The sequence below is a fragment of the Phoca vitulina genome, unplaced genomic scaffold (assembly GCF_004348235.1).
Source record: "Phoca vitulina isolate PV1807 unplaced genomic scaffold, GSC_HSeal_1.0 scaffold40, whole genome shotgun sequence".
Lineage (NCBI taxonomy): Eukaryota > Metazoa > Chordata > Mammalia > Carnivora > Phocidae > Phoca > Phoca vitulina.
The window spans coordinates 4,765,690-4,781,535 of record NW_022589743.1 but is presented as its reverse complement, the minus strand read 5'-3'; the positions used below and the strand labels follow the sequence as shown (position 1 = coordinate 4,781,535).

Sequence of the window (15,846 nt, the reverse complement as noted above, 5' to 3'; positions counted from 1 at the left end):
GCGGGGCAGGCCGGGCGGGGGCCTGGGCCCGAGGGGAAGATGAGCGCTCTCCTAGAGCAGAAGGAGCAGCAGGAGAGGCTGCGGGAGGCCGCGGCCTTGGGGGACATTCGGGAGGTGCAGAAACTGGTGGAGAGCGGGGTGGATGTGAACTCCCAAAATGAGGTCAACGGCTGGTAAGTGGGGAGCGGGGGAGGCCTAGGTCAGAGCAGCCGGCCGGGGCCCGGGGCGCGGGGTGGGCGCCCGCGACCGAGGCCCGGCGCTGCCCGCGGACGCCCGCCGAGGCGTGGCCCGGCGCCGGGGCCTCAGAGGCCGGGCGCTCGCCAGGCCAGTCCGGGCCCTCCCCCGCCCTGCGCCGTGCCGTCGGGAGCGCGGCCTGCCCCGATCCCCGCCCACGTGGTCCTCCCGGGGCAGCGCCCACCCGAGCCCTGGCCCCCCTCCCGCCCCGCCGAGCCCCGCACCCCCCACCCTGGCTCGCTGGGGCCGGAACCCTGGCGGCTACGAATTGATCACGCAAGCTCGTATGGAGCTCACCCCAGTTCGAGTGTTGAATTATTTTGCCCTAGGAGCTTCTGGAGAACACACCTGTGCAGAGCAAAAAGCATAAGCAACCGAGCAAATACGAATCTTATAAATTAGCAATTTCCCAAGACCGGGGGAAAAAAAAATCACTTGCATCACTATTCTGTCTCTCTGTTGTCTCACTGCCCCAGTGATTTGCTGCTGCCTACGGCTGCCTGTTGAGGGAAGACTTCCTCGTTTATCCCATGGAGTGTTTTTGCTTTATTTTTTTATTACAATCTTAAATACAGAATTTGAATCAAGACTCTAGATGCCTGCCTGCAGACTGAGCCCTTCCCAATTAAATAGGGAGTCTCATTTTAGCATTTGCTGGTCAAATCTTTAGTGTCAAGTTCCCGAATGTGGTGTTATTCTGTCCTCTTCACACTTAAATTTTTATTTGATCCAAGGAATGCTTAACCCGCCTGTTTTGCTAGCTTAGACTTAAAGTGAGCTTGGAAAGATTTTATTTTTTAAAATGGAATCATACATTTTGGAACTGAGAGGGACATTGGAGATGGATGGGTCCAACCACAGTGACTAACCCTAGGTCACACAGCTATTGATATAGCTGGGACCACAACCCCAATGGTTTTCTGACTCCCTCACGAAGTTATCTACCTCCTAAAGAAAACAGCCTGGATAGCTGTCCAGAAGGCCAGGAAACAGTAGCTACTGCCTTTCTGTTTTGTTTTTCCCTTAAAAGTGTTTGCAAACAAGCTTCCTGTTCTGTGTGTACTTTCTCTGAGCGTTGCTCTGTGGTTCACAAACGGTGACTCACTGTTTTGGCAGTGGGAGGCAGTGTTGTGTAGAAGAAGGAGCCTGGTCTTTCCCGCAGGTTCTTCTCCCTTCCTGCTTTAGCTAATACCACCTTGCCTGAGTCACTTCATTTTCCAGTTGTTTGAAAAGAGTGTTGTGACCACTGAAGGATATGAAGCATAGTATGAATCGCTAACATTTACCGAGTTTGTGACATAAACAAGGCTCTAAGAGCTTTGCCTCATTATCTCATTCACAACTACTCCAGAACATCGATGTTCCTCTCTCCGTTTTACAGATGAGGAAACTGAGGCCCAGCAAGATTAAGTAATTTCCCCCAGGTCATAGAATTTACTAGAAAGGAAGCCAGCATCTGACTCCAGACCCTACTTTCCTAACTACGATGCCTGCCCCAAAGTAGGCTCGGTCTATAGTCGTTGAATCTGAAGCAACCTGAAGAGGCTGCTCATCAGTCAGGGAGGCTGTCTATTAGGCACCTCATGTTGGAGGTTCAAGGTTGCATTCCTGATCTCCCCTCATCCCCCAGGCCTGCTCCTCTGAGTCCTACTCAGCTTGGCGTCTGAGGTGCTCAGGCCAGAACTCTTAGTGCCCTCCTTGCCTCCTGTCTTTCCCTCATATTCCACATCCAGCCAGTCGGCTAATTCTGCCGGCTTTACCTACAGCTGTGGTAAATCAGACCATTTCTCACTAGCTTTACCTCTACCCCTCTGGTACCCAGCCACCATCATCCTGTTGCCCGGATTCTTGCTGCGGCCCCCCAACTCGTCTCCTTGGTTCCACCCTTAATACCCTGCAGTCTTTTCTTGGCGCAGCAGCCAAAGGGATCCTGACGTAAAACTAAGTCATAAGTCGGATCGTTTCACTCTGCTCAGAACACTCTAATGGCCACCATCCCTCTCTGAGTAAAAGCCTGTGGTCCTAGAGTTTCTACTTCCTGTCTGCACTGTCCTCTCTCCTTACCTCTATGCCTCATCTCTGGATTTGCCCCCTTGCTCCCCTCATTCTGCTCCCCTGGCCTGCTGGCTTTTCCTGAAACACCAGGCATGGCCCTGATGCAAGGCCTTTGTGTTTTTTCTTCCCTCTAAGTCTACTCCAGAACATCGATGTTCCTCTCTCCATTTTACAGATGAGGAAACTGAGGCCCAGCAAGATTAAGTAATTTGTGCTTTTGCTCCCTCACCTCCTTCAGGTATTAGCGTAGATGCCACCTCGGTGAGCCTCTCCTCGGCCCTCGATTTAAAATGGCACCTTGCTCCTCCCCTGCCTCTGGCACTCCCTAGTCCCTTCCCTTGTTTTATCATCCCTGTAACGCTTCACTACCATCTAGGGTACTGTTTGGCTCATTTATTTGCTGACTGCCTCTATTTCCTCTTCTGGAAAATGGGGGGAATGTTGATAACAGCACTTAACTCATGGGTTGTTCAGAGATCGAATGAGCTAATATATGTGAAGCCTTTAGAACAGTGTCCCCCCATGTAAAAAGCATTATATCTGTGTTAACTATTGTTTTCTTCTTATTAAGCAGTGTGATGGGTAATGGATATAAATGTTACCCTCAAAAAACATAGTCTCTAGCATAGAAAAGCAGAAAGATTACTGCTTTCAATTTGTAGTTGCTCAAGAACCACAGTTTCAGCACAGATGAATGATGGCCAGTGCTTCTGGTCTGAAATACTTCCCCGGACTAACCAGATATTCTGACTGCAAATTTAAAGCTTAAAGAGTTGAAGTTCAGAGATAGAGTTCCCACATCAATTGTAATTCAAGTGTGTGCATACCTCTTGGCTTTAAGGAACAAGTATAATGGCTCGTGAAGAAGTTGAAAATACTCCCTGGCTGAGTTATGGCTGTCCAGAGCCACACAGGTCTGGGCTGTAAATGATTATCACTCAGGGCACGGGGTTGTGAGGATCATGCCATGTTGACTTAACCCCACTTTATATGGTGATGCTTTAGCTAGTTGGTTTTCCCAGAGTGTCTCAGACCCACTGGCAGTAAATTAGCTTCTTCAGTCTCAAGCTTGTCATGAACAAGTGATTTACTACCAGTAAGTGAGTACTTTATTTCCAAAAGGGAACATATTTTTCTCATCATGCTCCATTCATTTTTGAATGCTCGCTTATCATTATAATTATTCACTTTTCAAGCCTGTGCTACACACACACACACTCTCTCTCTCTCTCTCTCTCTCTCTCTCTGAGCTGCAGTTTGCCCACAATCAAGGATGTATTGGATTCTTCCACTCCGAGCAATGTCCACCTTGTTCTTGGTTCATTTGTTCGGTGATTAAGTACCTGTATGTCCAAGCAGACACTTCCTTATCTTCATGAGCTTGTATTTCAGGAGCCAAGATTGAGCCTCTTCCCTTATTTCTCCCAAATTGACAATCTTTTCTTCATAGAGAATATCTTAAAAGTACCCAGATAATCTAATTCTAATGAATAATAGTGCAGGATATCACTCTGAAATATCAGTGGAGTGGCTCCCAGCCAGCCAGCCAAGCTCGCTTTCTGTAAGTCAGAAATATTTAGGAGGCCAGGGCAAATCGATGTCTCCCTTGAACCAAAGGAACTTTCTGGATAGGTACACTTCCAGGTTAGTGACCTACCCCTCACTACTGAACATATTGTTCTGTTCTTTACCGTATTGTATTTGGCTATAAGCTCTGAAGATATTTACCTCTGTTCAATTAGAGAATTGGTGATTGAGGGCATTTCAGAACGGAGAGGAAAAAATATTTTCCTTCTTTAATATCATTCAGCTTTGGCAACTGGGGATGAATTTAGTAACTCTGAATCCTTTCATTTCTGTTAAGATGGAGTTTTTAACCAGCATGCTAATTATATTTCTATGCAGTGTTAAAATAATAGCCCTTCAGAGTATGCATAATCCTTTCCTATGTGTACAATGGTAAATAATTAGTTTTACTTAAATGAGTCTAATATGTTAGAAGAGTTTGTTCTTGAAAATTTTGGTCATTGGTGTACATTTTTAAAGTGCCTTAGGGATTAAAGTCTGTGTGCAGCGCCGTACGTTTAAGCAGATGAGCCTTATGGAGAGAACTAGAGAAGCCAACTTTTTAAAAAATGGAAATTCAAAACCTTGTGTGTGTGTGTGTGTGTGTGTGTGTGTGAAGGAAAGAAAAGGAAAAGGAAAAGAGGGAGCAGCTGAGATTTAGCTGGGAATATCTATAGCAATAATAATTTTAGCAGCAGAGTGAGCTGTAGATGATTATTAGCCTGATAATATTTAATCTTCATGTGTCATTTAGTGCATATGAAGCAAGTTGCCATTGTCCCTAAAAAGGAATGTGACACTATAAAAACATTTTAAAGAGACTGGGACAATCTAATGAGCATTACTGATGGAAGACCACTCAGCAGTACCATTAGAGTTAGCCAGCCAGCCAGCTTCGTGGAAGACATTGAAATGAAAGCCCCTAGAATAAACTGGTTTTTCCCAAGGGCCCAGAATGAAATTGAGAAATAAATTTTAAGCATATTAAACATTTTGATCACCTGCTTTCTGAAAAGGAAAGTTGAGGTTGCCAGCCTGGCTTCCTGGTTCTAGGTTGAACTCTTTTTTTTTTTTTTTTTAAGATTTTATTTATTTATTTGACAGAGACACAGAGAGAGAGAGGGAACACAAGCAGGGGGAGTGGGAGAGGGAGAAGCAAGCTTCTCACTGAGCAGGGAGCCCAATACGGGGCTCGATCCCAGGACCCCAGGATCATGACCCGAGCCGAAGGCAGACGCTTAACGGCTGAGCCACCCAGGTGCCCAATCTAGCTGAACTCTTAATGGGCTTGCATATATTTCTTGATTAGCACGTGGAATTTGAAATCCCAAACCACCTCTCCTCTTTTAACTCACTCTTTTTTCCTTTTCTTGGGACAGGACCTGTTTACACTGGGCATGTAAGCGCAATCATGGTCAGGTGGTCTCTTACTTATTACAATCAGGAGCTGACAAAGAGATTCTTACGACAAAAGGAGAAATGCCAGTGCAATTGACATCAAGGAGAGAAATCAGGAAGATCATGGGAGGTGAGTCTGTGTTTGGGGGCAACCTTTGATTTTGTCAAACTAATTTGAGACTTGTGGTGTTATTGGCCACATTCTTGATGCCAGTCAAACCACAAATCTGTTTTTAAAAGCAAAGGTAATATTACTGTGCCAAGATAGTAATTCCACGTGGTTTCCAGACAAGTCGGCATTATCAGGTTTTATTTTTTTTAATTTATTATTTATTTATTTTTATTATTTTTTTAAGATTTTATTTATTCATTTGAGACAAAGAGATACAGAGAGAGAGAGCATGAGCAGGAGAGAGGCGGAGGGAGAGGGAGAAGCAGGCTCCCCGCTGAGCCAGGAGCCAGACGTGGGACTCGATCCCAGGACCCTGGGATCATGACCTGAGCTGAAGGCAGACGCTTAACCACCTGAGCCACCTAGGCGCCCCCAGGTTTTATTTTTTTAATCTGTAAAATTTAAGGTGATAAAAATGGTGATCATAAACCTAATGGAACGCTCTTTGCTCTTCTGATTGGAAGAGGCAGTAAACACTGAACAAAATATGTCACTTACCAAAGGACACTGGCTTTCACAAGACACTCTCTTCCTGGTGATTTTTAAAGGGCTGTGTAAATGTTACTCGTTTTCTTCTTTGTAAGTGGAAGAAGATGATGGTGCCGACAGCCTCCCCCAGCTGAAGAAGGAGTCAGAACTGCCCTTTGTTCCCAACTATTTGGCCAACCCAGCCTTCCCTTTCATCTACACCCCTGCGGCAGAGGATCCAGGCCAGCTACAGAACGGGGGCCCCTCCACACCTCCGGCATCGCCCCCTGTGGATGGCTCTCCTCCCTTGCTCCCCACGGGGGAGCCTCCCCTGGCCGGGGTCTTTCCACGGGACCACACCTCTTTGGCACTGGTTCAGAACCGGGACGTGTCTGCCCCCTCTGCCATCCTCCGAACACCGGAAAGCACAAAACCGGGTCCTGTCTGTCAGCCGCCAGTGAGTCAGAGCCGCTCACTGCTCTCTTCTGTCCCGACCAAGCCACCAGTGTCTCTGGAGCCTCAAAATGGGACATATGCAGGACCGACGCCAGCATTCCAGCCGTTCTTCTTCACGGGGGCATTTCCATTTAATATGCAAGGTAAGCCTGCGGTGGGAAGCAGCTGCCACTGTAGGGCAGCCTGTGTCCAGGGGTCAAGTGATGCACTTCCTGGTTGTGGAGGGGTGGAGGGGTGCGGTGGGGGGGCGGAGAGGAGTAGGGTGGGCGCGTGGGCTTTATGTGTATATTGAGACTCTAATCACAGACTTACGGAAATTTTGCCAGACTAGTATGAGGAGCTGTCCTTACTCAGATTCACAAATTGTTTACCTTCTGCCCTTTTGAAATAGTTAAGTGTGTATTTTCCAAGAACAAGGATGGTCTCTTATATAACCACAGTCCAGTGATCACATTTAGGAAATGGAACCTTGCTATAATACCATTCTCTATTCCAGGCCACATTTAGATGTTGTCAATTATCTCCATGGTGCCCTCTGCAGCTCTGTGCGCTCCTTCCCCCCGCCCCCTGCCCCCCTGCCCCCTCCGCCCGGGGTCACCCGTTGCGTTTGGTTATCCTATTGTTCCGTTTTCCTTTCACTTGGAAGGTTCCTCAGCCTTTCTCTATCATTTTGGACCTCAATAGTTTTGAAGAGTCCACGCCAGGTATTGTGTAGAATGTGATCCCCCATCTTTCTCTACATACTAGTTGCTATTCTTTTTTTTTTTTTTTTTTAAAGATTTTATTTATTTATTTGAGAGAGAGAGAATGAGAGAGAGCGAGTACATGAGAGGGGGGAGGGTCAGAGGGAGAAGCAGACTCCCTGCCGAACAGGGAGCCCGATGCAGGACTCGATCCAGGGACTCCAGGATCATGACCTGAACCGAAGGCAGTCGCTTAACCAACTGAGCCACCCAGGCGCCCCATACTAGTTGCTATTCTGCTGTAAAGAAGGACCTTCCCTTCTCCTCCATACTTTATATTAGTATTAATTCGTAGATTCTTTACCTTAGGTTATAACTCATTACTGTCATCATCTTGATGTTCAAATTACACCAGTCCAGAAGGAGCCCCTTCAAGCCAGTTCTCGTGTCACTTGGACATGTCCCATCATTCTTGGAGCGTGTCCTTACTTTCTGGTGCTACAAGAAGGTCCAGGCTCCCAGTGTAATGTTCCCAGCCGCAGCCCTGGAGGCAGCCGTTTCTCCAAGTTCTGGTTCTTTCTGGCGGAGAGTGGTGGTCAGACACAGGGCTGTGGACACTGCGTACACTTAAGACTCCAGCTGTGTCATGTCTTCTAGGTCTGCATGGAGGACAGAGCCAGGAAAGAAATAGATTTAGGTGCTGATAACCTTGGCCTAGGGGTGCCATGAGGGATTCATATGAAAGGAGCAAAGCAGAACCCCCAAACCCACGTAGGTGCTTGGCGTGGGCCATCTTGGCAGCCAGGCTCAGAATTTAGGGGCAGACGGCTTAGATCCCAGACCCTTGAATAATAGTGCTTATTTACTCCCAAAGTCCAGATTCCTCCCGTGCTGAGGTATACTGCATTCAGATCACAGTTAGACTGTCTTTTTTATTAGTAGCTTATCTTTCTGCTGTCTTACTGTGTTTATTACAAGGAATTTCATCATTCACAGATACCTTTGGATTCATAGATTCACAGTTATTAAGTCCTTTTGGAGTCACTCCTATCCCATACCTTGCCTGTGCCTTCCTTTCATCTCTCTTCCCCTGCCCTGCTCATATGTGGTTTGATACCCAAACCCGCTCATACACCTTTACCTCCTCAGCTCCAGCAGCAGGAGTAAATCGTCCTTCTGCACACTGGATGGTTGTCTCCCCCTGACACACCTCCCTTTTACTTTGTGAACCCCAGTCTTCGATGTAGGGAAGACAGTGCAGGAAAGCGTCAGCAGAGCCAGAAGTGGGGCTGAGCTAACCCTGCTGACAGGGCTGGGTTTTCTCGGGGCGGCAGCGGGGGGGGGGGGGGGGGGGCCTCGTGCAGGCCTTCGGCACAGGGCATGATTATGTAGACCCGTCTTCTGGAAAAGATCTTAAATTACATCGGCTGGCGGTGCAGGCCCCATCCATTAATGTTTCTCCCTCTTTATTTCTAGAGCTGGTACTCAAGGTGAGGATTCAGAACCCATCTCTTCGAGAAAATGATTTCATTGAAATTGAACTGGACCGACAGGAGCTCACCTATCAAGAATTGCTCAGAGTGAGTTGCTGTGAGCTGGGTGTGAATCCAGATCAAGTGGAGAAGATCAGAAAGTTACCCAATACTCTGGTAAGAAAGGTAAGAAAGGTCGGTTAAGCATGAGTGGTTGGTGGCTTTTTGCATTTGGAAAATACCCAGCTTCCTCCTTGGCTGTATGAATCATAGTAGGGAACCAAAAAGAGACTAGAAAAGGAGCAAAGGGTGGTTTTCCAGACATTGTCATTGAGCTTTCTTCCCTCTCCTGCGTCTACAGGGACATGACATTTTTGAAAGTTGTAGGATACCAGAGAGAATGTTCTGAATTACCATTCACATGTACCTATTTTTGGTTGTTTGTGTAGTGATATGTAAGGATCACTTCAGTGCACTATCAGATATGGCCTGTGTTAAGAACCAGGTTAAATGATAGGGCAATTCTATATGGATACATGTGTGGTCCTCCCAGAATCCATGGCTTCTCAGGGCACCTGGGGAAAATGGATCTGAATGGCCTCTTGCTTCAGGGGGTGCGCATCCTGGAGCAGCAGCTGTTAAGGGCTTCCTTCCGCCTCTGTGCCAACCCAGCTCACGCCCCGGGGGACTGTCCTGCACTGTCACTCTGACAGCCTGCCACCGGGATTTTCTTCCTCCTCTTCCTCCTCCTCTTCTCCTCCTCTTCCCAATCCTCCTCCTCCTCTTCTTCTTCCTCTTCCTCTTCTCCTCTCCCTCCCCTCTTCCTCTTCTTCTTCCTCCTCCTCTTCTTCTCCTCCCCCCCTTCTCCCACTCTCCCCCACTTCCTCCTCCTCCTCCTCTTCTCCTCCTCCTCCTGCTTCTCCTCCTTCTTCTTTTTCTTCCTCGCTTTAAAATGAGCTGAGATACTGGTATCGACACAACACACCAAACATATAGAGACAAGTTACTCCCCTTAATGTGTTCAACCTATTTTGTTTTAGGACAAAGACGTTGCTCGACTCCAAGACTTCCAGGAGCTGGAACTGGTTCTAACGATAAGTGAGAACAATTTTCTGTTCAGAAATGCTGCATCCGCACTGACTGAAAGACCCTGCTACAACAGGAGAGCCTCCAAACTGACTTACTAAGGCAGCAGGGACTTTTACTGCTGAGTATTGTGGCAGTGCACATCCCCTCTGGGCCAAGGACAAGCCATGGATCGAAATGCCTTGGGCGCCACTGTGTAGTATACACTAACATCGTTCTGCCAAGGTAGGAAGCCCCTGACCCCCCCTCCCCAGCAGCGGTGCCACTCTTCCAAGCCTCTTGGTGCACAATAAACCTATTGCTTGAAGCTGTGAACAGCTGAGAAATGGTCTGGAGAGGCAGAAGCCGGCCGTTCTGAACGCACTGTTCCGTGTGCCCCGTGTCAGTGAGCTGTCCGAGCAGACGTGGAGAGCACGGAGCCTGTGTGCAGCCACTCCTGCGGGCCGTGCACCTGCAGGGCGGACATGCTCTTTTGGTGTCGCCCACTCCCGCCCCCCCGCCTCTCCTGAAGCAGGAGCTGGTGACCGAGGAAATTGGGGAAAGCACAGGTACTGGGCAAAAGAATTTTAGTGTGAATAGTGGCTGTGAGGTTTCACATACCATATTTATAAATGTTACTCAGGTTCAAAGTATTTAAGAATACAGTTACCTAGTTGTAAGTATGCTGTTAACCAAAAGAGCTGCCCCTCCTCCCCCCTTTCTCCTTTGTGAGCACCCAAGCCTGCTTCTCTGTCTCTAGTCCGCCATTGCCTGGACAGTCATCGCTGCATTAACTCTGTGGCCACTAGAGGGCTCTCTGATGCCTTCCAAAAGAGCAACGCTTTTTTTTTTTCTTGCTTTTTTTTTTTTTCCCACCCTTTTAAATCTCCGAAGCGATTCCTGTCCTCTTCATGTTTAATTGCACCGTCTGAGAAGAGCACAAACATTGCCGGCCCGTGTTCTCCACTTTTATTTCCCACTAGAAATGAAAAGCAATTTTTGAAACCGAATCTGTTGCTCTTTTAAAGGTTATTGTGGGAAACTGAGCTAAAGGAGTTAGCATCTTTATTTTTGTATCAAAGATAAAAGTTATTTTGAAATTATTAGGATTTTTACACAACTCTGAAATCTGTTGCTTTTTGTATAAACAAATTGTTTGATCTTAGGGCTCCCCGACTACCACCACCAGTCCACTTAACAAAGCCAGTTGTGAGTTTCCCAGGCTTTGTTCTGGAAGACACCTGATTAAACTCTTGAGCATGGCATACGAATGTTTTTAAAGAGCGCATTCAAGAATTCTTTTCCTTTCCTTCCGTGTCATTAATGTTCAAAGAGCCACTGTCTTGTTGAGACAAACAGCGTAACTTTAGAAATAAGAACGAGCACACTTAGACAAACAGGAGGGCAGGGGTTCGAAGCTGGCTGTTGAAGAGCGTCCCTGCTGTCTTAAGAAGCTTTTTCCCCATAGTGCCTATAGTTTCCAAAGAAACTGAACTTCCTAACTGTGTTAATTTTACTGGAACACTGCGATGACTGAGCGAGAACACGCAGAAGCTGTCAGTGGAGGAGAATGTTGTGCTGAGCCCATGGCCTTCTGCTGCTGCGCGGTGCTGAGCTGAGGTTGAGGTGTTTTCAAGGCCAGCTTCGTGGAGTCACTCCGTCCGGTGACTTAACCGTATCCCACCAGTTACAGATGGTGACTTACTCACCCTTGTACAGTGTTTGCATCACTGAGTAAAGGTTACTTATTATCCCTTCTCTGAAGTGCTTGAAAGGAAACCTCCCTTGTGTTTCAACCAATCAGAAGCTAGTTTACCTAGACCTACTAACCTTTTTTCCTTCCCTTTGGGAAAAGTTACAATTTACTGATAACACGAAGGCTAGTTGTATCCCGGAGGAAATAAGTCCAGTATTAATTTTTGTCTAAATCACTGGGGTAAAAACTCTTCTAGCCATCTAGATCAATAGAGACTCAGAGGCAGTGGAGGTCCCCAGCCCGGAGGTGGCCTATGGAGGAGTCGCTCCAGGGCATTCCCCCCGCCCCCCGGCTTAGAGACGGAAGTTAGAGACGGAGGTTGGAGCCAGAGACGCGGGCGAGGGAGGGGCTGGGCATCTCAGGGGAGGGCTGAGTCCTCCGTGGGCTTCTCTTCTCCTTTCTCAAGTCTTCTGTAGTCAACTGACTCCTGCGTCTGGCGGTGGGATGAGCCTGCACAGTTGATGGTAGGTGAGTTTAAAGTCTTAATCTATGCATTCAGAGAAATATTTTTATATGCTTTGTGTAATTTATAACAAGGACTTTTTTTTTAGCTTTGTTAACTGTGAATTCACCCCTCCTCCACTGCATATTCAAAGCATGTGTTCACACTGTGTGTAAACATTCACTGAAGACTTTTTTTCTTTGTGCATTGCCGACTGTTCAGACATAACAAGTATTATTAAAATCAAATATTAACGGACTGAGCCCATCTTCTTTCGTTTTGGCCTCCTAAGCAGCACGGCACTTCTAACCCCAGGGGATTCAAGTTCCTGGACAGTCCCAGGGACACCATGCTCCGGAGGAAAAATAGCAAGGAGTGTCCCCCTGACCTGAGCCGCCTCTCTGCTGCAGCTGCTGTCCGTGCCTGTCAGTGGCACCTGGAGACAGATACTTTGTGCAGTGCCTTACCTCCCGGTTCACAGCAGTGAGCTTCATCTCCTTGGAGTCGCTGAGCCAGCTAGATGGAGGTCATCCTCTCTTAACGGCAGCTTTTGATTATCCTATTTACTTTACACAACTGAGCCTCTCCTTTGGGCTGTCAGCACCTGTCCGGGCCTCAGTGAGCTCAGGAGCAAACTCCCAAGGCAGGAGAGGAAATACAGCCTACACCATCAGATCTTTAGCCGAGCACGCTGCTGAGTGAATCTGCATTTCTGTTAGTTTAGGGCGGCTGGAGCCTCACAAAGCAGACATCATGCCAAAATGGCCTAATAAATCAGAGAGCACAGTAGAGACCTTTTCTTAGCACCAAGGAGAGGCAGAATAATTTGGGCATTTGTGCCTTCATACTCGCTTTATCACAAGGGTGGAAGTCTTCTTCCATACACTCATAAACATCCTGGGCCAAAACAGGCTGCCAAAAAAAAAATGTGATTAACCTTTAACAAATGGCCCTGCAGCACAGGCCGACCCGATACGTAGAGGAGAACCAGATCAAAGGAGCCATCTCCGCACCTACTGCAGACCATTTAGGGAAGAAAGACACACCATCACCTCCAACCAGTCCCATCAGACAGAGCAGAAAGGTCAAGGGAATGAGACAGTCAGAGACCAAAAAACTCCGTAAGGTAACAAAGAAGAGAGCCATTCCAAATAGAAGGCCTTATGCCAGATGGACTCTGACCTGTAGAAAATGAACACTCTGTTGGCTTGCTTGGGACCAAATTTAATTTATCCCCTCAAGATGTGTTTACCAGCCCGGGACTGGCGGGGGAGGGGGTGCGGCCCCCAGGCTGCTCTTTGCTCCCACTTTCAGCTCTGGCCAGACGGAGGAAGAGGAATGGCTCAGAGGCTTCGCTGGTTATGGGGACCTGTCTGGAACATTCTAAAGGAGCAAGGAAATGAAGCACCATGCCTGTCTCAGCCCCTAGAGGAACAGGCTTAGAGGTCTGAGGGATGACATAAACGTGAAGGTGTTCACGGCAGCCTTCCCAGGAGGCGTCGGGTCAGATTTCAGGGGCTTTATTTCTCGCCTTTTTACGGTATCTGCACAGCAGAGCAGGAACTCCTGGCAATTACCCAGTGAATTTTGGCTGCGAAGACAACATTTCTAGCCAAAAGCTCTCGAGTCTGAAGTTTTCAGATAATTCCAGCCATGTGGATATGTATAAAGCCTACCTCCACCTCTCCCCTTGCCTCCCCCAAAGGTCCTAACCCCCAAACCTTGTGAACAGGCAGAGAAAGGCTACGTCGGGGCATACATATTGTTGACCATGTAGCTTTATTTCGTCAGTGCCCCGTTTTTAATGGATTCAGGCCAGCACCCCAGAGTACAGGACTCCGTTCCTGAGGACGGCCTGACCTGGCAGTCTGCTGTTCCAGGAGGAAAAAGCTTTACTTTAAAAAAAAATACTTCAGAGTAGAAAATATGAAAAATCATAGAGTACAGAGGTCATTCCATGAGATGATTGAAAACAGCACAGTGTGGAAATAACACTAGGTTGGGAATCAGAGGAGACCCGGGCACCAGTCTGGGCTCTGCCTTAAACCAGCTGTGACCTCAGGCACGTCAGTCACCTCTCAGGCCTGCTTCCTCATCTAAAGCATTTAGCACAATTATTCTGGAAGGCACGTGACAGGGCATAACGCCCAACAAACGCCCCCGGTGTCTGCCATCAAGTCCATCCTGCAGACGTACGTGGTATCTTTTTCTTTCCCGATGAAAACCAGGAAGGGCCGGGAGGAAGTCCCAGGAATCTATTCTAGGCGAGTCCGGCGTCTCTGGCCATCCCGTAGAAGATGCCCCTGGCTGCAATGAGGTTGGCCGGAGAATCAAATTCAGCTACCGTCCCTTTATCCAGGACGAGGACCCTAGCCAAAGAGAAGAAGTGGTCAGGGCTCCATCAGCCTCGACCTGGCCTTCGAGTCCACCCCTCCCCTTCCGGGGACCACTCTGGTCCTGCGGTGACATGCCAAGCCTCCTGCTTCAGGCGACCCACCCAACCCAGCCGCTAAGCCACACGTGCGTGCGTGCTTACAAGGCTGCCTATTTTAGCCGTTCCCTTTGCTCTCCTGGCAGATGAGGCGGTTTCTGGGATCAAACACAAGGCTGCTATTCATCTCTGCTAGTCGGGGCCCCGAGAACCTTCCCTAATGAGCCCTTCCCTCGCCGGGGTCGCAGGACCGTGCCCAGGGAGCCACGGGCCTGTGCGCTGGGCCCTGTGCGCTTCCATCTGCTTTGTGCCAACCCACAAAGGCACACGGCAGGAAACCAGGCTGCGCTGAGGCCTGACGCTGGAATCTGGGACTTTCGCTGCAAGTCTGGTTGCTCCTGATGGGTGGATCTACACACACACACACACAGAGTCAGGCCTGGGCCTGGGATTCGAATCCCCTGCCGATGAAGCACAGGGTGCACCTGGGACGGGGTCAGCAGCCTGGCTTCCAGGGGGAGGCAGGAGCGGAAAGGGCTCTGCTGAGCCCTGGGGAGATGCCCCTCGATGGGAGCACGTGGCCGTACTCTGTTTCTTTACCTACAGGGCTCCTGGAAACATGTCCTGGGGAGGAGTGTGTCTGTGCACATCTCTGCCTAGCCACTGCCCGAACTGGAGCCCGGGAGACTGCCCCTTCTCCTTTCAGTGGTTTCTCGCTGTTCTTAGGGTAAGGACGGACTGCTTTACCACGGTCCTCGAAGTGCAACATAGTGGGGCCTGTCCCTCTCTCCTCCTCATCTTGGTTCTACTGCCCCCTTCACCCTGTGCACTCTAGCCCCTTATGCCCTCCTACTTCAGGGCCTTTGCATGTGTTGCATCCTTTGCCTAAAATGTGTTTACGTACCCCATCTCCTCACCCACTCCCCAACTCTTACTCATCCTTTAGGGCCTGGCTGGTACTTTCTCTTCTTAGGGGAGATAGTGTCCTGGCTGCCCTGTGTGGATTGGCTTCCTCCAGTCTACACACAGGGACCCCTGCTTCCTCCCTCCAGGCTCTAATTACATGTTCAATACATGATTATCTGATTCATTTCCACTGGTCCCACTAGAATGAATGAACTCTCAACCTCCAAGGCTGGTTTGAGCCTTCTACCCTCAAGGCTGCTGTGAATACCATTTTCAGTTAGGCCTGGGAACAGATCCTCTCAGCCCATCCTGTCCATTGTCTGGACCCAGGGCCTAGCACCTCCTATCCACCCGCTCTTCTCTCAGTGGGGTGCTGGATGGGAGTGGGGGAGAGACGGAACAGATAGATGGTGGCATCGGGCATTCTCAGCTTGGTTCTCAAGCCCCTGGGGGCTGTGTGAGATCGCTTCTGAGACAGGGCCAAGGTCTGCCCCATTGCCCCGTCTGTCCCTGGCATCCTCCCCACGTCCCCCTGCTGTGGGTGTTTATGTTGTGAATGAAGGCCTGTTGATGAGCTCCCCCCACACTCCTTCAACAGAGATTGGCTGCAGCTTCCTCCCCCTCATCCCTCTGAGCTCCTACGTCTCCAGGGGGGCCAGTCTGCCAGGCCAGCGCCGGGTCACTTCCGTGAGGCTTCTGACCCCCCAGCCCCTCACCCTGTCCTCCAGCACCACACCTTAAC

The 15,846-nt window shown here is 48.9% G+C and overlaps 2 protein-coding genes across 3 annotated transcripts in view; one reads left to right on the top strand and one right to left on the bottom strand.

The window, feature by feature from the left end:
- ANKRD40 (ankyrin repeat domain 40) lies at positions 1-10,834 on the top strand. 2 transcript variants are annotated; one of them, XM_032429044.1, is made up of 5 exons: positions 1-173; positions 5,235-5,383; positions 6,010-6,492; positions 8,509-8,690; positions 9,545-10,834. In XM_032429044.1, exons 1-5 carry the CDS (start codon positions 40-42, stop codon positions 9,689-9,691), a joined length of 1,095 nt encoding a protein of 364 aa, XP_032284935.1. In that variant the 5' UTR covers positions 1-39; the 3' UTR covers positions 9,692-10,834. The 2 variants fall into 2 exon arrangements, with proteins under 2 accessions (XP_032284935.1, XP_032284936.1); XM_032429045.1 differs by having other exon boundaries at positions 7-173; positions 8,509-8,681.
- A 2,701-nt stretch (positions 10,835-13,535) lies between these two features.
- The window catches only part of ABCC3 (ATP binding cassette subfamily C member 3), a 43,448-nt gene continuing 41,137 nt past the window's right edge, over positions 13,536-15,846 (bottom strand). The window contains exon 31 of the mRNA XM_032428582.1: positions 13,536-14,136. Within this exon, the coding sequence (XP_032284473.1) occupies positions 14,028-14,136 (109 nt within the window). The 3' untranslated portion in view covers positions 13,536-14,027. The remainder of the gene's footprint in view (positions 14,137-15,846) is intronic.